The 26142-nt window shown below is 40.5% G+C and overlaps 1 protein-coding gene across 1 annotated transcript in view; it reads right to left on the reverse strand.

The window, feature by feature from the left end:
• Nucleotides 1–26142, reverse strand: part of LOC149466441 (fibrosin-1-like protein) — a gene marked incomplete at its 3' end in the record, with an annotated part of 581440 nt that overhangs the window by 422492 nt on the left and 132806 nt on the right. Inside the window, exon 2 of the mRNA XM_089672498.1 lies at nt 24461–25392. Within this exon, the coding sequence (XP_089528624.1) occupies nt 24461–24748 (288 nt within the window). The remainder of the gene's footprint in view (nt 1–24460; nt 25393–26142) is intronic.

Below are 26142 nucleotides of genomic sequence, written 5' to 3' on the forward strand. Positions count from 1 at the left end.
CTCTTCCATGAAGACCATATTTGTACAAGTATCTCTTTATAGTGGAATAATGTACCACAACTCCAGTGTCTGCCAGATCTTTCTGGAGGGATCGTGCAGTCAAACGTGGGTTTTGAATTGTTTTTCTCACAATCCTGCGAGCTGTTCTGTCTGATATTTTTCTTGATCTTCCAGATCTTGCTTTAACTTCCACTGTTCCTGATGACTGCCATTTCTTAATTATATTCCGAACAGAGGATATTGACATCTGAAAACGCTTTGCTATCTTCTTATAGCCTTCTCAAGCTTTGTGAGCGTCAACTATTTTCAGTTTTCTAGACAACTGCTTAGAAGAACGCATGGTGCTGATTGTTGGGGCAAGGTCAGATGAGTCTGGGCATTTAAAACCTTTGAGATTGACATCACCTGGTCTTCCCAGACGATGATTGAGAACAATCCATGACACTGGCAGGTCTCAGCTTTGCAAAGGGGGCAGTGCATGCTATAAATTCTGCAGGGTGCCCAAACTTTTGCAGACGCCATTTTTTAGTTTTCTGTTATTTTGAAAGTGTAAATGATGGAAATAAAATCTAACTTTTGTTGACATATTATAAGAATGTCTAATCTGTAATTTGATGCCTTTTTGGAGATTTTTCCATCTTTTCTTGGCTTCTTTATGCACATTAATACAAATTTTTAGCTGGGGTGCCCAAACTTTCGATCCCCACTGTATATATATATAAATAAATAAATAAATAAATAAATAAAATGTATGTTTTGTGGTGTGTGTATATATATATTGTGACAGTAGGCAGGTGAAAATCACCTAGTTGCGTCCTGGATGGACGATACATTTGTCCAAGGTATAAACTCTATGGGGATTTGTTCCACTAGGGAGAAGTGCTGAATCCTGCAGCACAGAGGTAATGAGCCCAGCTAAAGGTAGTGGGCTCATTAAGGCCCTTATAAAACTTCCCAGCCTGCTTAGGGAGTTGCTCCATCCTGGAACCAGATCTGTGCCTGAACTGACTGGGGAGCAACATACTGAGTGCAGTGAGGCTAGCCTCCAACTAACAGGGACTACGTATAGCATCAGGCTCTACCTAGTGGATAGCTAGGGAAGCTAATTGCACAGTAAGTAGCCAAGTTGGCCAGGGTTTGATCTTTCTTTTTGGTTTGACGTTTTCCTGTAAATATTGGAAATAAACTGCACCTTTTTGTTTTTCACCTCCACTGTTGTTGTGCTGTGCCTGTGTTTTTGTGTTGTGCACCCATCCCAGGGGGTCACACACACCTGCTGCTGAGCAAACCCCGTTACAATAAATATATATATATTTATTTTTCATTTATTTATTTTTAACGTTTTTATACGAGTATAGATCTATGCTTGTCCCCAGCATGTTTGAATTCACTTACTGTTGACCGACTCACTACCTCTGCTGGAAGTCTATTCCAAGCATCAAGCACTCCTTTGGTAAACTAATACTTTCTAAGATTAGTTTTGAACTTTCCTCCTGCTAGTTTTTGGTCATGTCCCCATGTTTTTGATCTCAGCTGCATATTGAAAATACTTCCCTCCAGAACCTTATTCACCCCCTTGGTGAAATAAAAGGTTTAAGTCAGGTCTCCCCTTTTTCTTTCTCCTTCCTCCAGACTGTACATATGAAAGTGGTTGTAAAAGCTTGTTTTTTTTTGCCTACATGCATTCTATTCATATGATCTATATAGAGGAATCAGGACCTCCTGCTGTGGTGGGCACTTGACAGGGGGGAGAGGGCAGGAGCACTGGTGGGGTCCCCAGAAGAGGAGGATCAGGGCTGCTCTGTGCAAAACTACTGCATAGCGCAGGTAAGTATAACAAGTTTATTATTTTTAAAAAATAAAATGTAAACCTTGACAATCACTTTAAGTCATCCTGCTGGCTCTAGGGCTTTAAGGCTCAAAGTATTTAGCAACTATACATCAATAATTTTTTATAGGAGTTGTGAAAGACTGAACAGAAAGACAATCTGTGATTTTGAGTGCCAGGATTGGAAAAACAGAAGGAGCCATCATGAAAAAAAAAAAGATGACACAATGCACACCTCTTTGGAGGCATCAACTTATACCAAAATCTTAGGTGTGTTGTATATTAAAAAAATAGTCCAGGTTTTTAAGAGATTACTATTTAAAATGTGAATGAGTTTAAATGGCTCATCCTGCCAATTACACTTGCTAAGACAAATATAAACATGAAATGGCAGTTCAAGTGGCTGACTGACAGGTTGTTACAATAGACAGCATTGCTACCTTGCACAGTTCTGGTCTTTTCTTCTACCGCACCCATGACACAATGTGGCTGGAATGTGAGGATTTGCTATTTAAACATTCCATGAAAGGAATTATATGGTCCCAGCAAACACTTATTTCATAACAGCAACAATACAAACAAGTCACTTTTGACAATCAGTATAAGCTTACTTGAAAAATCTCCTTTCATATTGTGAGTGCTGCCTATCTACTGGTCATTTCTTTCCACAATTTCCTTAATTCCCTTTTGCAGCTTCTCCTCTACCGCTTAATCCCTAAGGACTACATATCCCATGGTACTTTGCATCTGCAAGCAGTGAATCCCGTACTGACTCCGCCTCCAGAAACTCCTCCTCTCAGCACCTCTGTAGTTCAGAAGGCAGGCTCTGTGAAATGTGTGACACAACAATGCCTACTCTTTTTTTTTTGTTAACATATTATACTTAGCTGCTCTGTGCAGTGGTTTTCAACACAGCAACCCCAGTCCTCCTTTTCCAGAGTCCTCCACCAGTGCTCCTGGTCCAACTCTCCTGCCAAGTGACCCCATAGCAAGCAACTTTCTATGGTGGCACCCCTAGCAGACTCACTCCTAAGCCACTGCTGTGTATACATTTACAGACAGCCGTGGCTTGGCACCACCCTTCGCTCTCTCCTCATTGGCTGTGACTAATAGTAGCGGGAGCCAATGGCTTCCGCTGCTGTCTCAGCCAATAAGGAGAGAAAGACCCAAGGCTCGCATGCACTTCGCTGGAGCTCCTCTGTGCAAAACCATTGCTCGGAGCAGGTAAATAATTTTTTTTTTTTAATTGCCTTTAATATTACCTTTCACCATTTTTGTTACCCGATTCTGGACTCCAGAACAGCACACAGTATAAATGAGGTCTAACTAAAGATCTATATAGGAAAACTAGGTCAATGCTGTGGTGGGGGGGCAGGAGCGAAGCGGGGTCCTCAGAAGAGGAGGATCGGGGCTGCTCTGTGCAAAACTATTGCATAGCACAGGTAAGTATGTTTTTTATTTTTAAAAAATAAAAAACATAAACCTTTACAATCACTTTAAGTCTCATTCATCCCGCTGGCTCCAGGGCTGCCAGGATCAAAGTATTTAACTCCATTATAAGCTCACTAAATTTTTAAACCTGATGGTGTGTTAAAAGCCTTGCCTGAATTCACAGATTACTAAATTGCTTTCAACCTAATGGTGATCACACTTATATATTGTGGAACAGCTAAATGCATTAGAAACTGCATGCAAAATACACAAAGATCCTGCACCCATTCTATATTCTTCATGCAGTTCCAGTGCCTTTGACTAGAATGGTACGGATCTTATGTATTTGCATAAAATACAAAAGTGTTGATCTAAAAACATACCTCAGATTGGTTACAAGCATAAATTAATTTAGATTGAAACAGATTTCCATCTCATGCAATGAAAGTAGTGGATTTCTATCTATGCTTCTAAATTTACCAGCATCAGTCATAAAAATCATTGATATTTTATGCATTGCTCAATACGTCTCTATTATGTTGTCACAATTATCCTGTGATGAGAGTTAACTGTGGTAATTGTTTGGAATACTTCAGCTTGCAATGTATTGACATCTTGAAGTGGGTATGCATTACAATCAGTGAATGAAGAAGACCATTCCTGTGTGGTAGGGGAAGGTACACTTCAAAATTGTATAAATAATGTTGAATTATATTGTTAAAAAAGGGACAGCTAGTGCTTACAGACACATTGGGGCTGATTTAAAGTGTTTTTTGGTTCTCGCTAATGCAGTGTGGAATTTGCAGTGGTTTCTGTGCGAATTCTGCACCACATCATAATTGCACCCTATTCATGCAAACAGCTGTGGGTGTGTATGTTAAGTTAACAACACCCCAAAGTCGGTGCGATGTGTAGAATTGGATTGCTTGGGTGTGAATACCCATACAATTCGATTCTAGTGCGGACAAAAAAAAAAAACAACAAAGGGTCCTGCACCTTTTTGGTGTGGATGTGGTGCGATTTGAGCCACACAAAATGTATAGCTCAAATCGCAACGCACAGAATTTGCATGTGATTTGCACAGGAATGCGGGGCGGTTCCTGTGCAAATCACATGCAATATAATTGCACCCCAGAAGTGTGAACCCAGGCTCAAAGGCTGGTCATTGTTAGTTTATGTTCATTTTGCAACATTATAAACAGAATTTCTGTAGCACATGAATGAACACAACGTAATCTCATTCAAGTTAAGTGAACAGTCAGCCATAAAGATGGATTTTATTTTTGGTCAGCCAGAGGTATGATCGCAGAAAACAAAAAAAAAAAAAAAAGGAAGTGATTCCCCCATCCTCACAAGCACGTCTATTGAGTGGGAATAATCATAGATAGATTGAAATTCATCTGGTCCCTGCTGAATTGGATGAACTGCGAACCACAACTCAAAAATACAAAGTAAACCTAAAATACAAGTTATCAATTGTGCTAGGAATCTAATTTTCTGTTTGTTTACTATACTTCATAACACTAAAAATATTAAAAAGGGACTTTGTAAGCCATAAAAAGAACATAACTGTTGAACGATATAAGAAATTCCAGCTCACACTCTCATTTAGAGATTTCCAGGTTGGAGCACTCAGCTATTTCAGGCTCTAAAATATGAAGCTAAATCTGTACAATAAATGAGTCGTTTTGTCTGGTTATACTTTTAGTTTGTTATACAAACAGCAGTTAAATACAGAAAGAATCTAGATAAAAAAAGAAAGGTGGCCTTTTTGCAAGAGCTTATAGTCAGCTGGGGATTATCAAGGGTTTAAGAGCTTTGATAGGGTAGTAAACCAGCCATGTATGCAAACAAGGCTTTGTTCTGTTAATGAATGCAAGTGATCAGTGACCTTAGCACTGCATTTGTGATCTTGCAAGAGCTGTGTCTTGTCCAGTCTTCATTCAAGTGACTAGCTGTTGATCAACAGAACTCTCCAGTCTACAGCCCCCAGGCTCCCTTCACACCTATGGGTGTACACCACAATGCCCTGTATATCTGCACTGCTGTTCATTCTAAAATGACACCCCAAAGCACATACACACTAAACACACCACAGTACTTGTATGATTGTGCTATATATTGTGTTGTGCATGTGCTGCTAGAACTTTAACACAAACCAATATACACTTGAGATTTTTTTTTTTTTTTTTTTAGCAAAGACATGTAGCAGAATACATTTTGGCCTACATTTATGAAGATTTTTTTTTTTAATCCAATATGTTTTATAACAGAAAGTTGAAAAATCTCTTTTTCCCTGACATTTTAGGATTTTTTTGTTTATATCGCAAAAAATAAATAACCCAGTGGTGATAAAATACAATCAAAAGAAAGCTCTCTCTCTTAGATTGTAAGCTCCTCCTATCCCTCTTGTATTGAACTGTATTGTCTCCCGTTATATTTTAAAACACTGAGCAAACTGTTGGCGCTATATAAATCCTGTATAATAATTTGTGTGAAAAAAATGATAAACATTTTGTATGCGTACAGTGTTGCAGGATTGCGCAATTGCCAACTATAATAGCGCAGTGCTGAATAGCAAAAATGCTCTGGTCATGAAGGTGCAAAAACCTTCCGGTGGTTAATGTGTGCATGACCTCCACACCTACATACATGGTTTGTAACAAAGACTTAGCAAAATACTGAGCCATGCAGGATGTCATAATACTCATAATTTGCAACTGACTTGTGTTCAAATGTTCTGCTGGAAAATTTCTACTTGACTATGGCCTGAAGCACTGATCCATGTATTCTGATGGTGGGGAAGTCTTAGGCTACGTTCACACTAGCTTTGCCAGCAGGCATCAGACTGAGTTTTTAACGCTTCTCAAATGCCTATGAAAATTCTGCACATGGCAGCACACAGTGCTGTTCACACTGAAGCGTTAGCATCGCGGCAAAACTGATGCCTCGGGTCGAGTCAGGAGGAGTTGAAGCCTCCCATTCAAGTCTATGGTGCCCCTCCGCAAATGCCTGGCAGGCGTATGCAGTGCAGTTGCGAGGCGTTTACTGAGCGTTGATACCATTTAACTTCATTATAGGAGTTTGTGATACGGTTTTAACGCTTGGCAAACGCCTATCAACCTTCTGAAAATCGCGCACAGGGCGTTTTGGGAGCATTTGAGGAGCATTAAAACTGCTTCACAAACGACTGTCAAACGCTATAGGGGCGTTTGGCAAGAGTTAGAAATAAAGTCACGTGTGAACGAGCCCTTACGGCTGTCAAAATACAATGATACAGCAGGGAGGATTCCCTCATTCACATCGAATGTGGATAGGGAATTAGGTCAGTTTTTTCATTCAACCCTCTGGTTGTACAAAAAAAAAAAAAAAACCTGACTAATGTATGGGCTGCCATACACACAGGTTGATCAAGAAAAATCTATTATGCAGGCCATAGACGGGCCGTTTATCGGCCGATAAATGAAAAATTGGTTGTTGCTGCCATGGATGCTACCACCAATGCTTACAAAAAACGGCCATTTTTCGTGGATTTTCCAGCATGACCGATAAAAGAAACGAGAAGATCCATGAAAAACAGCCAACGGCATTGCCCCACTAACGATGTGATTATCGGCCGATTTTTCGTTCAGACGAAAATTCGGCCTTTAAACAACCCGTCTATGGCCTGCATTAGTTTCTGCTGAAGGCAACGCTGCTGCTTGGCAATTTATTTAAGCCACTTTGACACCCACAGCTGCTTGAATACCCAAACAGAATTTGCATCTAGGTAATGCCAACAGGGCCAAGACGCTGCTCCAGTTTTGAGCTGTATTTGATCAGTACTAGAATTATAGGCACACGTACCACATACCAAGAAAAAGGTGCAGGTCTGCAGTGCGTTCGTCACTATAAACACACGCCAGCATCGAACATCTGTGAGCACTCAGAAAGCCTCAAGCTGTTACTCTTAACTTTTCATTTGTGGCTGGCCCCAGGTTATTCAGATCTTGCCATAGATAAAAAGAAATCATTTTCAACTGCACAGCTACATGAGTACAAAACTACGTAAGAAGGAAAAAAAAAAAAAAAAGGTATCTGAATCTAAACAGACAGCAATTCAAGCAATAATCTAATCAAAGTAAAAATCTAATGGGGATTGTGAACCCCTATATTTTGTATATTTTGCTGTGCAAGAAAAATGAATTTCCCCTTTTTTCAAAACCATTGCTGGAAAATGTGATTCACTGCTGTTCATGGCCACCCAGAGCACATTCAGCCCTTTAAAGTGGCACACAAGATCAAACACGACTTAACACTGCGAGTTCTTTCGATTTTAGATCACTGTGACTCACCAGACAATGTCAAGAGCGATTATTAATTTCTGCTGAACATAATGAATATGGTGTATGCAAAAAAATTGCAGTCTTGTGATGGCTCATCAGGTTTCAAATCTCCCTGTTAATTAAGGTGTCATTTTGGATTCATCATATGGGGCTTGAAAGTTAGCTCTGATCTCGCTTTGGGTTTGAGTCAGCGAACAGATTTTTTTTCCCTTTGTACAATGCCAACACTTAAAGCATCATGACTATGCTTTATATATACATGGTTTCATAAAGCGGATGCTAACAAAGAGTGTCATTTACATACACAGGTTAACACTATTGAATGTATTCATGCCATGTTCTGATTTGAAGAGGGGGGCATAAAAGTAAAACAGAGGCCAGAGATGTTAAGACACATACGAGTGCTGCGTGTGCGTTAACCGCAGCGCCTCTGAGCCCTTGTATAGATGAAGTCTATAGAAGATCTAAAGCAAAGGTGACAGCAGAAGGAACCACAGTAACAGCAGCAAAAGTAACACTGGCCTGATGATCTCATGAGAATATGACATTAACACATGATGTATTTTTCTGATTTCTCCTTTACCACTTTCATCTCTTCCTTTAGGGAATATATGCTAAGTGGAAATGCAGCTCTAGCCTCAGAAATTCACAGAAGCTGCTTCCTTCTGCAATCATAGTGCTCATCTAATGTCAATCCCAAAGAAGAGGTCACCTCATATCTTGTTTTAAAGCTGAAGTTTAGGTATGGCAAGTTTTACATGTATGTATGAATATGCCATAGCTGGCTGACCCCTGTGAAAGCTGGAAATCACTGTAGTAGAAACTGCTACCACAGTAATCTGCACTGACTTTTGGGTCCCATGCTGAGCCACTGCACTGCGGCTACTGAACGCAGGAGGTCACTTTCTTGGCACAGGCGCTATTCAGGAAACACTTTGTAGGCTCACGGGTGCTGAAAGTGTGTTGTGGTTTAAATTAACCTGTTTTTGATTTGGACATCACTCCAAAGTGAAGATTTGCTAAGCAGTATGCAGAAAAATAAATCACTGCAAGGTGTTCTCTGATTGGACCAGGTGAAGATTGTGATGTCAACGCCCCACCTCTCCATCTCGTTTAGAGAACTCTTTACATTCATTGAAAAAAAATAAAAATACAAAATCATCCCCTGAATGGCGCCCATATAGAGTGAATGACCTCATGTGTTTACAATGCAGTCACTCAGCACAGGACCCAGAAGCTAGTAGAAATCACTGTGGTAGCAGTGCTTTCTACATTGATTTCACGCTTCCATGGGGAAGCCACAGGTATGGCACATACTAACTTGCTTAGATCCAAGCTGTAAAGCTTGCCATGCCTACACTTCACCTTTAAGAGAACAAGTCACTAATGGCCTTATGTAGAAAGCTGAATGTTCAGTCTTAGATTACTACAGCTGCGCAGACCTACCTACCTATGAAGGATTTATATTCCCACCCCCTTCGTTTTTGTCAGGCAGAATTGTTGGGAATTTGAAATGGACAAGACGCTGAAAAGGTGCTGCAGGCCACGTGGCTTGGACTGGACCTTGCTGGTCAGTAAGGCTTTATGGTGGTATGAGTAGGGACTGCTATTTTACAGGTGGTCTCAGTATGATAGCACCCTCTTCTGTACTGTGAGGAAGGGAATTCTGCCCAGCTCAGACTGGCAAGTACTGCCGGAGGTGCTCCTATGGACTTGGCGGAGGGGCTTGCAGATTTGAAATATTGAAATATTTCTGCCAGGCTCAAGTCCCATTTGGATTGGTCTGGGTAGGTGACAGGACCCCAAACTTCACTGCCATAAGGAAGGATTATGGTGAATACGCTTTTAAAAATTTGAAGCCAGAATCTTATCGGTGGTTTTAGATGGTACTGTTGTCTCCTGATGGCATAGAAGGCTCTGCATGCTTTGTCCAAAAGAGCATCTATCACTCCATCCCTTACATACTTTTGCCTAAACCCGACACTTTAGCTGATGTATCACAGGTCACACCATACCTGAGACCTCAAGTGACCTTTGACCCTACAATTACACCAGCAATGGCAGATCCCATTCTATCTCAACAGGTCAGGCTTAATAGAAACCTGTACCTAGAAGAATATTGAGCCTGCCATTGTTGAGGATGCTTGGCTAGTTGCCTGCCTGTTTTATCAATCTTCTAACTTCACAACATTTAGAGTCACTGACCCAGAACAGACAAAAATCAGGATTTCCCAAAATCACTAGCTGTATGCTTGCATTATGAGGTCAGTACTTCATACATGAATTAAATGAGTGGGGAGGGATTAGAACCCCCCATTTGTTTTTGTTGTGGCCTCTAGAGAGCTTTTCCATCTCAGTGACAAAGGTTTTACCAGGCAGGAAGTGAAAGGCAATCTGCAATCCGGACACAAATGGAAATACAAATCTCACTGGGGTTCTAGTCTTCCTCTACTCTCCAACAAAAGCCTGTGCTGCTGTACAAAAATTATACTTAAATTGCCAGCAGGACAGGAAAGAAGGGTAAATCACTCTAAAAAACCCATCAGAGACTCTAGCCTTCCCTTATTCTATCCAACTCAGGGACAACTGCTAGGTGGAGGGATCAGCATGGAGCCCGATTCTCACTTCCTATAGACATAGTCCTGTCTCCCGGAATGAAATCTCCCAAAAGCTCTTATGCTGGTGATTGCTTGGGATTCAATTGCAGCAGCACTGTATTGCTGGGAAAAAAATCAATGTATGCATGTGGGCAGATACAGTGTGGGGTGGGGATCAGTGGAGCTTCGTGATCCAGCAAGCATGACTAAGCAAGTCAGATCAGCAACGGCACTCATGTCAGCACAAACAGGAAACTAAGAAAATTTTCTAATCAGTTCAACTGATATTTTCCTTTCTTTGCAGTGATTTTAAAGAAAAAAAAAAAACAGGTATAGCAAAGATTTACTGAATATGTTTTTCCCCAAACATACACTTTAAACGACCTGGGCGTGGCTTTCCATGGGATCTTCCTGGTACACCTGACAGGTAAGTTTATCATCATTGTGATAACAATAGACACTTCCAAGTGATTCTCTGTGCGAGTGAAAGGGAGTATAGATCTGCTTCAACCCTCACAATTTCTATTGACAACAACACTCAAAATTATATATATATATATATATATATATATATATATATATATAAAATCAAGTATAGGTTGCATGTAGACTTTACGTTGCAGTGCTACTTCAAAGAGATCTTCGTTCTAATTTTTGCTATTAAATACTAATATAATTACTCAGAGCATTATATAAATTGAATGCTGACCATACACTAGTTTGAAAATCGTTCAAACTTGTTTTCAAATAACAAACGGTTGGTTGTGAGAGTAAACAATATTGTCATCTTGTAATAACTGAATTTCAAACGATAAATCAGTTAATGGATATAAATTGTCAGAAGTTTTCCTTTGATTTTTTTTTGCCTCAAAAATGTCAAAACCAATTATCGATTTGTGCCCATTAACTGGATGAAAAACAAAACGAACTGTCCAACTGACAGATTTTCGAATGATTTTTTTTGTCTAGTGTATGGCCACCTTTTAGCTTTTAGTTGAAAAAAATCCACATAATGTATTCACAAGTGCTGCTTTATCATTGGCAAAAAATGTCTGCCCTACCATGTTCTTTTTAGGCCCCATGCATACCTGAGCGTTTTGTAGTGCGTAGCTCCAAGCTCCAAAATGCTCAGGGAGAAAAAAAAAATAAAAAAAATATCAAATCAATATTATGGAGATGGTTTACATCTCCACTCCAAGTCACCTGAAGCTCAAAAAAAGTGTTGTAGCTCCATTCAGGCAGACTGATGTGTTTTTGGCACGCTTTCATTACCATAGAAATACATATAAGAAACACACAAATCGCGCATTTTCATGTGCATTTGCACGTTTTTTCACATGATCAAGAGCGTTTTTCTGGCATGGCATAACGTGGCAACAAATGATGTCACAGATGTTCTGGCTAACACAAAAACACCAGAACTCAAAATGTCCAAAAACACCTGAACAAACTGAGCACAAACGTTTGCAAACGCGCAAAAAACGTGCAACAAAAACATTACGCTCAGATGTTAATGAAGCATTGGAGTCTTGTGCTGCAGGTTCCTGTGGGACACAGAATGCCAATACATAACAAGTGAGGAAACAACATTACACTTGTCAAACGCGCAAAAAAACGTACAACAAAAACGCACAAAAACACTACGCTCAGATGTTAATGAAGCATTAGAGTCTTGTGCTGCAGGTTCCTGTGGGACACAGAAGGCCAATACATAACAAGTGAGGAAAAAACATTACACTTGTCAATGCATCTCTGGACTACATTGGCTGTATATTCATAATACATTCCAGTTCCTGACCTACTTTTCAAAAAGATAAACAATAAAAGGTTTCCTTTTTTTCCCATGATTGTATCTTTAACAATAGTGAACATAAAAAAAAAGCTTTTAACATTCCCGTATAGCACCTCATAATTCCTTCCCATGCTCCTGTCTATTTTATGGAAATTAACCTTTGTCAAGGGAAACATACATCTTTCCACGGTCACTTTTCAGCATATTTACACAGCCAATAAACACCACTAGTGTATTTCACATCGCTTTGACGGCATATCAACTACCAGGAACAGCTTCAGGCATCCAATCACTGGAGAGTACGCAGCGAGCTCTCAAGGAGGGAGGGGGGAGTACAGAATACTGCATGCTTGTAGGGATTAACCATTTTTTTTTTACATTTTGAAATAATAAAGCATAGAGGCTGACATACAACAGGAATTAATTAATAAGTAGGTTTTAATAAAATGTTCTTGCTCAGAGAGCTTGAAATTCCAGATAATTGTTTGTAAAAGAGCTCAACAGTATTATCTGCTAGTTTACTGCAGACATTTAAGCATACAGACTTCTTTAGTAAAGCAATAGTAAACTTCTGAAACCATGAAGAGTCATTGTAGAAATATATTAGAATGTTTAAGAGCCTTGTCAGTACTGAAGATCGCTGTGATAATGTTGATATAGGGTATTTTATTCCATATGGTGTAATAATGTTCAGGGCCTAGATTTCAAACAATATACTGTGTGTGTATTATACATACACACACTGTACATACACATAGTGTATTTTTTTTTTCCCCATTATATCTTTTATTAAAATTTTCTATTAAGAAAAAAAAAAAAAACCTTACAAAACCATCATAAATCTTTTTACATCATACATATAAACTTTATCCCCATACCCACATCTCCTCTTAACCTCTCTTTCCCCTCCTATTAATCTAGTCATTTATATATATATATATATATATATATATATATATATATATATAAATAAATCTCTTTAACCATTTAAATTCTCTGGTACTACTATCGGGGGACCTTTCATTTTTAAGTATTTTTCTGCAGTTCTAAACTCATACCATTTACCCCAAATCTTTCTAAACTTTTCCATTTCATCTTTCTCCATGTAACAAAGATCCTCCATCCTACTAACATATTCTACTTTGTCTATCCAATCCCTCATTGTTGGTGGATCCTGGTCCTTCCAAAACCTAGGAATTAAACCCTTTGCTGCACCAATCAGATGATATAATAAACTGTTTTTATATTGTTTTACCGACAACTCTGTTCTATAGCAAAATGCACATTAAGGAAATGCAAAATAAAGTATTGTGGCCTCTTGTGAAAAATAAAGCACAGCAGCAGAAAGTGTAAAAAAAAAAAAAAAGAAAGGGAAATGGACCACAGCCCTGGACCTGTATGGCACCCTGCAGCTAATTACGCATGTTGCCATTTGGGCCAAGGTGAGCACCTGAGGCAGGATCCAGTGTCTGAAGCAAACATTACAGGCTGGTCCCTACAGAGTGAGGTCCAGGAACAGTCCTGGTACAACACCGTGGATTACCGATCGAGAATCTGCTAGATAGCCCAAGGCAATAAGCAGTCAGATATTAATAGAAGTGTCAGGAAAGAAAGAAATGGTTAAAAAAAATACAAATTATCCAAAAGGTGAACAGGCTCATCACCTAAGGACACTTAAAACTGGAGTCTCACAGAGTGGATGGGGGTATATGAGAATGTACTAGACTAGGACATAGTAAGTCTAGTGTCCTATACTGTAAGATTAGTGCACATTCATGCATTTCCATTTAACATGCATTAAACACAGCGCAGCCTTAAGGTTTAAAGCCAAACTAAATCTACCTTCTTAACCACTTGTCAAAAAGCTCAGTTTAGAAATGTTCATTAAATATTATTAAACCCTTAACCATATTAATGTTTTTTTCTGCAGGGTTTTCATTTACATGCTGCCTACCGCTGCACGTGCAGTGGATGCCACTGGTGAAAACTGTCATGGGTGAAAGTGTGCTTATGTCAGCTCTCATATGAACTTACAAGCCCTAAAAAGGCTGGTGTCATTGCTGATCACATGTACAGCAACAAGGTAGCTGCAGATCTCAATGGAGGCTAAGATGGTGCAGTCCTCAGCTGCAAAAGAATAGGAAGGTTTAGTTCGGCTTTAAAACATAAATTTTTTTATATATTTTCTTATATTCAACATGGTATTAGGGGTTTCACATTCTGTGACTGCTTACTGAAATATGTGGGCAGCACAGTGGCTAAATAGTTAGCACTTCCGCCTGGCAGTACTAAGGTCGCTGGTTCGAATCCCAGCCACAGCACCTCCTGCCTGGAGTTTGCATGTTCTCACTGTGCCTGCGTGGGTTTCCTCCGGGTACTCCAAAGACATGCTGGTAGGTTAATTGGATCCTGTCTAAATTGGCCCTAGTATGTGTATGTATGAATGTAAGTTAGGGACCTTAGATTGTACGCCCCTTGAGGGTTAGGGACTGATGTGAATGTACAATATATATGTAAAGCGCTGAGTAAATTGACGGCGCTATATAAGTACCTGGAATAAATAAATGTGACAAAAAATGTATAACCTAACAATACTATTATCTTCATTATGTGACTTCTAACAGATGTGATTTTTGTCTGTACAGCCCTACTGATGGAAAAGACGTAGAATAAAATGCTGAAAACATCCTGCACTGGCCCAACTGTCAATTTTTTTGTTGCAGGGTTTGACTGCTGGTGGATATGGGTCACTACAGATAGTTCTTACCCAATACACTGATAACGAAGGGCAATGATGGTCAGGGAAGATATCTATGCCACAAGATAGACATGACTTGTACTGACACTCTCCATCACTTCAGTCAGATGCACAATGAGAACTGTATGTGATAAGTGCAGCATGATGGAAAGCAATGTGACAATGAAGGTGTTAAAGAGGACACATTCTTTGAAATTAGAGATGGATGATCAACATGGTACAAGTGGAAGTTATTATTGCAGTCTATTATTTACATTTTTTTCTGTGACAGTACAAGACACTTAATAAAGAATAATATGCTCCTGTCTTTGAGACGCTTTTGTGTTTCACAATCCCCCTTAAAAGAAAAAAAAAAACAAAACAAAAGGCTCTTTAATTACTGCAGGAAAGACAGAGCAGAGAAGGCCAATTTCTCCTAATCATTGACTGCTGTAAAAGAGTGAATGGAATACAAAAGGAGAACTACTTGAAGCACAGAAACAAAACCGAGTGGTTACAGCTCCCAACTAGAAGTCTGCAATTAAAAATAAAAATAGACGACACAACGGCAACTTTAGAGTGGGCCAAGAAAACGCGGCTAGCTGTTCAAACACTTTTAATGAGTACATTAAAAACATCAAGCCTTGCCAATGACCCTCTATTCCTACAGGTTTGGGTAAAGTAAACAAGAAGTTGCACTAAACAATCTCAGCAGCACTCCTTCCAGGCTGGGACACGTACGTTATGGGTATGAAATAAATAGAAGAACTTCCTTATGTAGATGTATCACTGACAACAGGCTCATAGGTAGGAAGGAATGCAACTCTGGACTCTCCATTACCAAGTAGTTACTTTTCAACACTATGAAACAATTTCTTGGCATTTCCAACAGTTCAAATGTCTCCGTTATCTCTAACTGAAAGCACTTCAGATAACCAAGCACTTTTATAGAATGAGACAGACATATGCAAAGCACCCAGATACACAATAGAAAAAAAAAAAAGAAAGAAAGAAGGAACTCCTTTGGAGAACAATGACCCAAGCAACATAATGATACCAAACCGATGGCAATTCTGCATGGCAGGAAACTACGGCTACTAATCTAGCAATTAATAAGGGCTTTGCTGGAACAGTTATAAAAGTGACCTACATGGATTTCTATTGTGCAGTGCTTCAATGACTTATGAGCGTTGTTAGTCCAGAAACAAGTGCAATACAATTCATTGCCATTTGCTCTGTAGCATGAAGCTAATTGCAGCAATGTTTCCATAATGTGGTTAAACATTTACAGTGTGGTAGTGCTGGGTGAAATGCAGGAAGACATCTGCTAAGTTACTGAATGGCGAGCAGTCTAGATGAGAATGCAGTAGCATTCCCTTTATTTCTGCCCAAAATAAATAGATCAATTGGAATTTGATAACCAAGAGGTGTTCCAACAAGGACTTAAAACAATTGAAAGCTCTCACTAATGCACCTGCAGGCACAGTGGAGTGATTCATTCTCAAAGTTCACAGCATAATGTCTGAAGACTGAAAGGAGATCTAAAGGCACAGCACTTTAATTTTATAACATCAGCATTGTAATAACAATACAAATAATAATTATTATTGTCAATCTAATATAAGCTTACTTGATAAATCTCCTTTTATATGCCTGTCTGCTGACTATTTCTTTACTGGATTACCTGCGGCCTCACCTCTGCTCAAATTCAATTTCTAGGGACTATATATCCCATTGTACTTTGCTGTCTGCAAGCAGCGATTCCTGTACTGACTACACCTCCTGAAACTCCTCCTCCGAGCACCTCTGTAGTTCAGCAGGCAGGCTCTGTGAACTCTGTGACACAGCAGTGCCTTCTCACAGGGGATAGTGAAAACATGTCACAAAATTCAAGGAAGTAAATGTGCGGCGGTCCTCACAAAGTACAGATGTCAAGATCATTCAGATTATTAGGAGTAGGCTAGATATAATTGAAATACTATGTGGAAATGAGTATATATATGATTTTAAACTTTGATTGTAAATATGCTTGAAGTCATTCTCTCAGCAGGTCAGCTCAACCTGCTCGCCCTTCCCAGAGCACCTGCTGTGTGTTTACATCAAAAGGCAGCCCATCACTGCTGGGAGTGAAGAGTGGAATGAGATGAGCTGCCGAGAGAAAAGATTGGATCCACTTATCACTTCTGCTGTAAACTTTGAGGATAAATTGCTCCACTGTGCCTATAGTCAAAAAGGCTGATTTTAAAGTTAATTTGCAGCTTGTTGAACAAAGTGTAAATATTTAAAGTCCATAGTATAGCTAAAGTTACATATTAAGGTCTCAGGTACACTGGATGTTTTTGCTATATTTCCTTGGCAGAAAAAACGCTCAGTCCTCATGCACACTGGATGTTTTTACAGCGGCTGTTTTTGGCTTTTGACGTTTTTTTCTATGGCCAGTAAACTCCCCAGCATGTTATCCTATGTATCAATGCACACATAGACTGTAATCAATGTTTTTTGGCAGGGGCGTTTTTTGGCTGGAAAAAAAAAAAAAAAAAACAGAACTAGTGGGTTTTAGAGGAGTTTTTTAGCTGTAAAAAATGCTCTAAAGCTGAACAACGCAATAAAATGCTGTAAATCGTGGTAAACCATCGTTTTCGGATTTTTTTTACCAAAGAAAAAAAAAAAATTTTTTGGGTGAAATAAAAAAAAAAAAAAAAAAGTGGGAAAACTCCGCTAATCCAAAACCACTAAAATAAAAAAATCATATTTTTAACATAACTTTACACAGCTAACGTTATCAGCGTTATTAAAATGCCCGGTGTGCATGAAGCCTTAATGCGTGTAAACGCGTGCAGACGCATTTACAAGAGTCAATCGCTTGGATGTGAATTTATCTCATTGGCAAGAATAAGAATTTATTCCTACCATTGAAATGAGTTAACACTCAAGCGCTAAAGTGGTAAACTATACCAAGCAAGCACCGAGCACATGCCTGAACAGCTGCCTGCACTACTGGACTGCTCTTTCCTGGTGTGCCATGAAGGGCAGAAGGAGGAATCAGTAAGAACTGTGGAGGACCACAGACAATAACACTGCCAAAAGTACTGGTTTCCCAGCAGAATTCATGGGACCATTTCTAAAGAATGAGCTGAGTTGAGTGGTGTGGGCAGCAGAAAAGTAAGAATTTCCTGTTATTTACAGGTGCATGTTTACTTGATATAGTTCATATATTACTTAAAGGGAAACTTTTGTGACTAACTCATATACAGATTTCTAGATTAGTCTTCTGGCATATATCAGAAAAGAGCGATTATGACTGAAAAGATGACAATCATAGTGCAATGTTATTGACCAAGAAGAACAGACTTTATATGTATTGGCTGCCGCACACAAAACTATTTACAGCTATCTAAACCAACCTGGGCACCCTGGGGTGACTTGAGGTTTCTTCAGGGGTGCCTTGGCACATTAGCTGAGTGATAGAGAAAAACTGAGGGAGAAGAGAAACACTGGAATACTAGTCAGTACCAGTGTGCAAAAGTGTATTTGCTTTGGAAGAATAAACCACCTCTAATATTGGATGTCCTACATGTGTGGATGTTGCTGCGTCATACAAAACTATTAGAATAGTTTTTCACATTTTAGAATGGGGTGCCTCAAGTCTGTCCGTCATTTTAAAGGGTGCCTCGGGACCGTCCGTCATTTTAAAGGGTGCCTCGGGACCGTCCGTCATTTTAAAGGGTGCCTCGGGACCGTCCGTCATTTTAAAGGGTGCCTCGGGACCGTCCGTCATTTTAAAGGGTGCCTCGGGACCGTCCGTCATTTTAAAGGGTGCCTCGGGACCGTCCGTCATTTTAAAGGGTGCCTCGGGACCGTCCGTCATTTTAAAGGGTGCCTCGGGACCGTCCGTCATTTTAAAGGGTGCCTCGGGACCGTCCGTCATTTTAAAGGGTGCCTCGGGACCGTCCGTCATTTTAAAGGGTGCCTCGGGACCGTCCGTAATTTTAAAGGGTGCCTCGGGACTGTCCGTAATTTTAAAGGGTGCCTCGGGACTGTCCGTAATTTTAAAGGGTGCTTTGACTGAAAAAAGGTTGAGAATCAGTGATCTAAACAACAAAGACTACAGACTCTGCATTATAGTAGTGAGAGTATGACAGCTATCCTATATAAACATGACTTTTCTGGATCTTGTTGACAACAGTAGTCTTCCTTTATTATGGGGGCACAATGTCACAGAGGAAAAAGCTGGGCAAGGATAAAGCCAACAAGTCACTGAGTTACATAACCTTTCACAGACAGCAGATACACTGTGTGATTTATGACTTTGCACATACAAGTAAGAGGGGAGAGCAAAAATAAACACAGGCTAGCAAAACGCAGAGTTTGTGTATTGGGGAGAAGACTGTAGAGGAAACAGAAGGATTAATGCAAGACCAGAAAATCTGGAGCCGCTCAGAGTCTGTGAAAAGAAAAGGCTTGGATAAAAATAAACATTCCCCTCTACTTTGTGGAAACAAGCAATGTTTACTTAGCAAATGTTGTTTACTTAAGCAATGATGACTTGCCTAAAATACTTAGCAGTCAGGTAAGCTCTGTATTAAGGCTGAAAGTGCAAATCAAACTGATTACAGCAGACATCATTTACAGCCTGTTAACATGTGTCTATGACATCTACAACAGAAGAGCCTAGACACAGGCGGACACACATGGGACAATTTGGGGAAGATTTCATACATATTCTGTGAACATGTGATAAACATACAATGCAGCATTCTAGGTACAAAACCGATCGCTGATGACAGACAGAATCATTCCTGATAAAGTACAAATGATCAGGCAGCACACAAAGTAATAAAATAGATAACCAATACCGTTCTGAGAGCAAATATCAAAAATGAATACATAACTTACCATAAATTATATACGTTGTATGAAATGATCCCAACATGTACTCCTCTCTGTCCGCAGCCATGACAAGAGGCCCCATGATTTGGCCAAACATTAGAATTCGTAACATTGGTGACCTTGGCACTAGGAAAGAGCTCAGGCATTTCTAGATCTTAGTTCAAGCCCACCAGAAAGCTGTCACCGTACTGGGCCAATCATAAGCCGCCTGGGGCATGCCCCACCCCTCAAGAGGCGTGCATATGTGCAGATACAGGCGGGGAGTGCCTTGGCACAGTACAGTGACATCTTCCCGGTGGTCTCACTCTAGTGGGATCTGAACTTGCCTGCTCACTGGTACCAGAAGTGGTGGCTGCATCATCTTGGAAACTCTGACCTCTTAATATTTTCATGCATTTAGAGAGGTGGTTGTCAACGTATGAGCTAAAGGGGGCCTCAAATGCAACCCTTGATATTAACAAAAGGCCACACATAATATTCAATATGTGCAAAGCTTGAGAGGACTGTCAGAAACTACAGACCTCATAGAGGAAATGAGGGTCAGAGAGTGTAGACATGCTACATTTTTGGCTCAGAATATGGTGAAGAAAATACAAAACTAGGAACAGGTTACATGAGGCTTGTAGAGATCAATGCTATTACCTTAATCAATGTTCCCACTACAGACTGCTAAGGCACGAGGGCCACACATCATATACCAAAGGGCCACAGGTGGCCCTTGGGCAGCAGGTTGGGCACTAGGTAATTAAAGTCTATGGACTTCATCCAGAACCTTTGCCAATGAGGTCTGACTTGTTCAATGTGACAGAAGTCCACAACTACTCAAAAAACCACTTGTTACCATAGTGGCATACATAAGGGCATCTGAGAATGCACAAAACGTTATACCTTTAGAAGGATGAACTATACAAGCAGGAGACCATGATAAGGCCCCACTGATGCTATCAAAGAGGAAGAAAATGATGCTAGTGACCATAGAATAACTGAACCTTGGGGATTGTGACCCACGTGCATGAATTCTTGGATCCATACTGTCAGTCAATCTATGGTCCAGGCAACTGGTGGCAGTGCAATGGTATATGGCTCACAGTTACCTACTGCTGCCCAGTCTCCAATGTTGTGCCAAACCCCAGGCCTTATAGATCACAACAAACATTTGAGTTCTTATTTTATATATTTGTGTCAATTTTGTTTCCATGACAGCCTGTTAAGCTATGTGGAAGATGTTGTATTTAAATCAAAATCAATCCAAAAGAAATATGCAGTTTCAAAATTCTTAAGCAATAGAGTGTTCTGAGCATGCCTACAATACTTGAAATAGCTGAGCTGGCCATAGACAGATTGAAATTCAGCCGGTTCAGCAGGGACCAGCTGAATTTTCGATTCATGTGTGGCCCATGTCTGTTTGACAGAAGTCAAAAAAATGAAGAGGTTCTGAAAATTCTTACCATTAACACCCAAGAAACATATAGGATAACATGTACTACTGCATTAAAACTGATGTGAATGGACCCCTGGGGCTGACCTTCACTGAAAAAGACAATCCTTTCACTCTATGTATGTGCTAGTGCCCAACTGTTTATCCCATGAACAATGGGTAGTGTAAGCGGCTAAGGACTGTCTAGACACAAGTACATCATTTTTGCTTGTGAGCAAAGCACCCCACACAATGTGTTTTTTTATTAAGACCCTTCAAAGAACTGGCCAAACACATGATGAGCACTAGAAAATGCCAAATGCCTTTAAAAAAGGTGAGTATTCTTTTTATGAACTTCTACTACAATTCTGCTCCCTCCCCCCAACAATTTCAGTATGGATCATATTTATCTACAATTTCACTGTGCAACCAGCATGGCATGACACTGCTTCTTCTACAACTGCACTGTGCATGAAATCCAATGACCTCCATTCACTCAAATGAAAGCCAGGCTACAGACAGGCTTTCCATTGAAGTGAATGGAGGCCACAGCTTGCAATGTGGTGCTGGGCAGGCTGAAGAGTGAAGATCTCAGACCATCAGGGATAAGTTGTACGCAGCCATAACCTACTCTGAAAATGCTGGGAAAAAAAGAGGGGGAGTGGGTGCAGAAAAAGAGCACTTGTATTTTAAACTCAGACATTTTTCAATCACTTCACCCCTTTAAGGCCTGACAAATTTTAATTCAGTTCTAACCAAAATATATCATTTGTCACGACAATCAATGAAGTCTAAGTTCATACTGTAATATGAACGATCCTTCTTTTGACCGGTGTCTTAATACAGATTAGAGAAATTTACCAGCACACTGGCATTTTGCAGAATTATAAAAATCTGGTTGTGCTGTGTCTGCAGGTTTTTAATCACTCCTATACAGATTTACAAACCAGTCATTGCACTCACTGCTCACATCTCCCACACCACTTGCAAAATTTGTTTTGCCAGCATGAGCTTTGCACCCCCTGCCAAAAGGCTTTCAGAAATCCTGCTACCTGTGAGTATAGTGACAAAATGCAAAAATTCAAATAGGACCATATTTCTGGGAGAATATTGAGGTTATACCATGTAGAATTGATGTTTTCTCACAAAACTTAAATATGTAGAAAGTATATACTGGATATTCAGTGAACACATAATATATACACAAATATCAAAATACAACACAAACAATACAATCTACATTTATGGGGGAAAAAAAAGCATTCAATATAAAAATAAGGGGTCAGATTCTCAGGGTGGCATCATAAGAGAATGGTGTGAACTGTAACTGACAAACAGGCATTTATATACAGCACTATACAAGACGTTAGCCACCTTGATAACAATCTCAGCTTCTCACTAAACCACACGTCTTCTCCAGTAAAACCAATTAGAGACCAGTATGAAGAAATACATGAAATTCAATATCTGAATCCTTATATCTTAACTTACACTTCTACATAGATAACACAGTCATTAAAGTAGGAATAAATTAAAACAGTTTTCATTTGGGTTACATTAAGGGAGTAATATACCCCCGGCCAGTTTTTTGCCATTTGTGTCCCATCGGTGAGATTTCCCTTAACTCCCTTCCTCACAGCCAAAACAGGAAGTGAGAAGAAATCTCTACAAAGTGACGGAATCCCTGGTTGTCACTAGAACTAGTATCCCCATTGAAAGATTTCTCCTCTTATTTCTGTTCTGGTGACAACCCCAATTTGGGATTTTCTCACACTTTCACTCTCGGTGATAATGGTAAACAGGACAAAGAGAGAGGGAGAATCTCTCTAAGGGGGCCACAGACAGGTATAAAAACTTGACACATGTTCTGATCCCTCTCCAATCTAAAAAGGTTTTGCATTCAGTTGTACTTTAATTAAAGTGTTTCTTATTGTTATGAAGCAACATAAATGAAAACATCTAGACCCTAAAGAATTAAGACTCAACTGAAAATGTTAACATCTTAGTTAACCTTTACTAAAACATGTAAAGGTGAACACTGTATGTCCTCCAAACCTTCCTTGGTCCCCTACGGGCAAGCTGAGCTGTTAGTGCCCACAGAGCTGATCCAGAGGTCCAAGGATCTGAAATCCCCACTCTACGACCTCTTCTCTGTACAGCACCTTTGGGAAGGTGGACCAGAGCAAATCTGATTGGTCAACGCCCAACAGTGAATCACTCTGATCTGTCCCGGAAGTGATGTATAGAGAAGAGGGAGAAGAGCGGGATTTCAAATCCCTGGACCGGTTCCTTTGGGCACTGACAGTTCAGCATCCCTGGAGGTAAGTACAGAGGGGACCGGGGGTTGGGCTTACAGACTTCGTTCAATTTTACAGTTTTTCTGTAAAAGTGTACACTTTAAAAATCTGAAAAGCAGAATATCAATGAAACAAAATATCCTCAAGTTTTCAGTAACAGACCGGCTAATATGAAGTAATATAACCCTTACTACTAGCAGACTCTACATAAGTCCCAGGGAACAAGGTCAAGGATCAGCACCAGTGACTGTAGAAAGCCCAACGGCTTTGGAGTTTACACTTAATGCTGTCACACATTCTCTATTAATGCCATCATTTGGCTTATTTAATGGATGGCCAAGGTGCAAGAGTGACACATATATGGGGATCATCTAACTAGACTACAATCCTGAAATTGTAGTAAAAGGATCATGGCTATACCAAACTCTGCTGTACTGAAATGTACATTCAGACAACTGTCATTCTGATGATAGTGTCAGGTTCTGAGGGGGTCTCTGAATACTGTCAATGTCTTTCCATTCTCTTATCCATAATCCAACCAACCATGTCCTTCACCTCCACCATGATGTTACAATCTGGAGTTCTGGGGTGCAGCTGACATAACAATATCAAGTACACCATACTGACAGTTCATGTCCCAAACACAAGCAGAATCATTTACAGAACACAAATCTGTGCGTCAGGACATACCTGTCATTTTACGTTACTCTTTCCACTAAAATGCTTTCTATTTTCCAGATAGGAAACAATCTGTGCACACAGCAACAACACAGATGCCAGTGACACTTGTCAGCTGGAAGGAGCATTTTGTAACATACAGGGATACAAATTAACACAAAGCGGAAAAGAAACAAAAGCAACAAAAATGCAACAACGTACAAGCAAGGCCATGCATTGGGTTATAAAAGGACAGGAGAAAAAAAAATCATATCAGCCCTTTACACTTCCCATATGTATACAAAACATGATTTAAACTGCAAGCCAAGCAATAGCTCATCTCAAGTGCATAAACCATTGTTCTGGGCACAATATAAAATAGAGGAAAGGAGGAGTTGTATTATAGACGGAGAACTGCGAGGATCAATCCATGAAAAGCAACACAGATAACCAATGCATCAAGCACAGGATGACATGACCCATTCTTACCTCTAAGGCTTCCAAGGTATTGAAGCTGGCAATTGCAAACCCATCAATTATATCCTCCTCCTGCGAGCTGGATTCTCGCCTTTTACGTCTAGGCGGTCTGGCGTTTCTGGCTGAAGCGACTGGATTTTTACCATTCTGATTTGAATTCTCCTTTCCCAGGCCCCTTTCTGCTTCCGAGCCGGAGGAGGGGCTCTGGTTTCGGGGATCCCTGACAGATGGGTCTCTTCTCCTCACCCTGTCCCTTTGAGACCTGGATCTCCTGCTTTGCTGTTTCATTTTGACATCCATCGTCTCTGGCTTAAAAAAAAAACAAACAAAAAAAAAAAAAAAACAATCGGCTAATTATAAATCCACAGGGAAAAAATTCCAAGGAGTGACCTTGAATCCACAAATCCAATTACTAAGCACAAGTGATAGTGGAAACGGGAGAGACTGCTGACTTCTGGGAAGGGGCTATTTTCTGGGTGGTGTGTAGACAGATCTAGGTAGGAAGATAGAAATCCGGCAAGGAACTGGCCACTCTCAGTAATCCACAGAGCCTTCACCAACTGACAGTTCTTTTTGTTGTGGATTCCAATCCTGCTACTTAGTAGGAACTTTTAGGTGCCATTTAATGGAGGCTGGATGTGCCATGAGCCTGGCCCAGATGGTGGAGAGGCTGCAGTGGTATCATCCTCCTCCTGGTAGAAGAGAGGGCTCACCAATCCCTCATGTTGGGAGGACACCCCTCCACTATGGAGATCTCTTTCTTCTTCTTCTCCTGTCGGTGGATGGATCTCACAGCAGAGGCAGGAAATCCAGAGAAGAAAGCCCAGATCCTAATCACAGGCGCTGAGTGCCGAGCCTCCTCGGTGCCATTCTCTCTCTCCCTCTCCTCACATCCCATCCATTCTCCGTCCCGATCGATCCTCCGGGTCACCGATCGTCCGATCCTACAACAAGAAACAAACGGGGGACACGTTAGATCAGCGATCGGAGCTCTTAAAGAGACAGGAGGAGGGCAGGAAATGTTCTTCTCTCTGAATTGTACAGTGCAGCAGAAAAAAAAAGCCCAAAGCAGATAACTGACGTACTTCCGCCAGCCTGTAATTACCAGAGGAAGTGAGCGACTTTATTAGAGTTTAGATTTGGCTCCGGCGATTAACCCGTTGGTGGCCGGAGCGGACGGCTGCCAAGGGCAATGTGCGATCGGAGAGAGCCCCCGCCGCTGTCACGATCATCGCGATCAACACCGCCGGTTACCCACGGCAACCAATCACCTTCTCCCACACTGCACTGGAAGCATGGGAGGGGGGACCTGATTGGCTGCCCACAGGACCCGCTCTCCCCTGTGTGTGTGTACGTGTGCTCGGTGTACACCAGTCATGTCTACACAAACAACTCTCCACACTGCCTGCCTGCTTTATATAACCATAGCAACCAGCCAGAATCCAAGGCTGGATGGAGAGGGGTGTCCGCTGCACCCCCCTGTATTGACAAGTCCCCACATTGTACAATTGTCCCCAAAGAGCTGAGGTGAAATCATGGGGAGATTTCCTCTCACTTCCTGCTACATCTCTGAAGGGACATTTCTGAGAAGGTGAGGCTCCATGCTCACCAAAGTCAAATGCCAGAAAACGCTGGATCACAAACGCTCACTAGCATTTTTCCGAGCTCCTAGAAGCTATTATGAGCATTTTGTC

This window comes from Staurois parvus, unplaced genomic scaffold (assembly GCF_062004578.1).
Source record: "Staurois parvus isolate SC_StPar_1 unplaced genomic scaffold, SC_StPar_1.0 ptg000129l, whole genome shotgun sequence".
NCBI lineage: Eukaryota > Metazoa > Chordata > Amphibia > Anura > Ranidae > Staurois > Staurois parvus.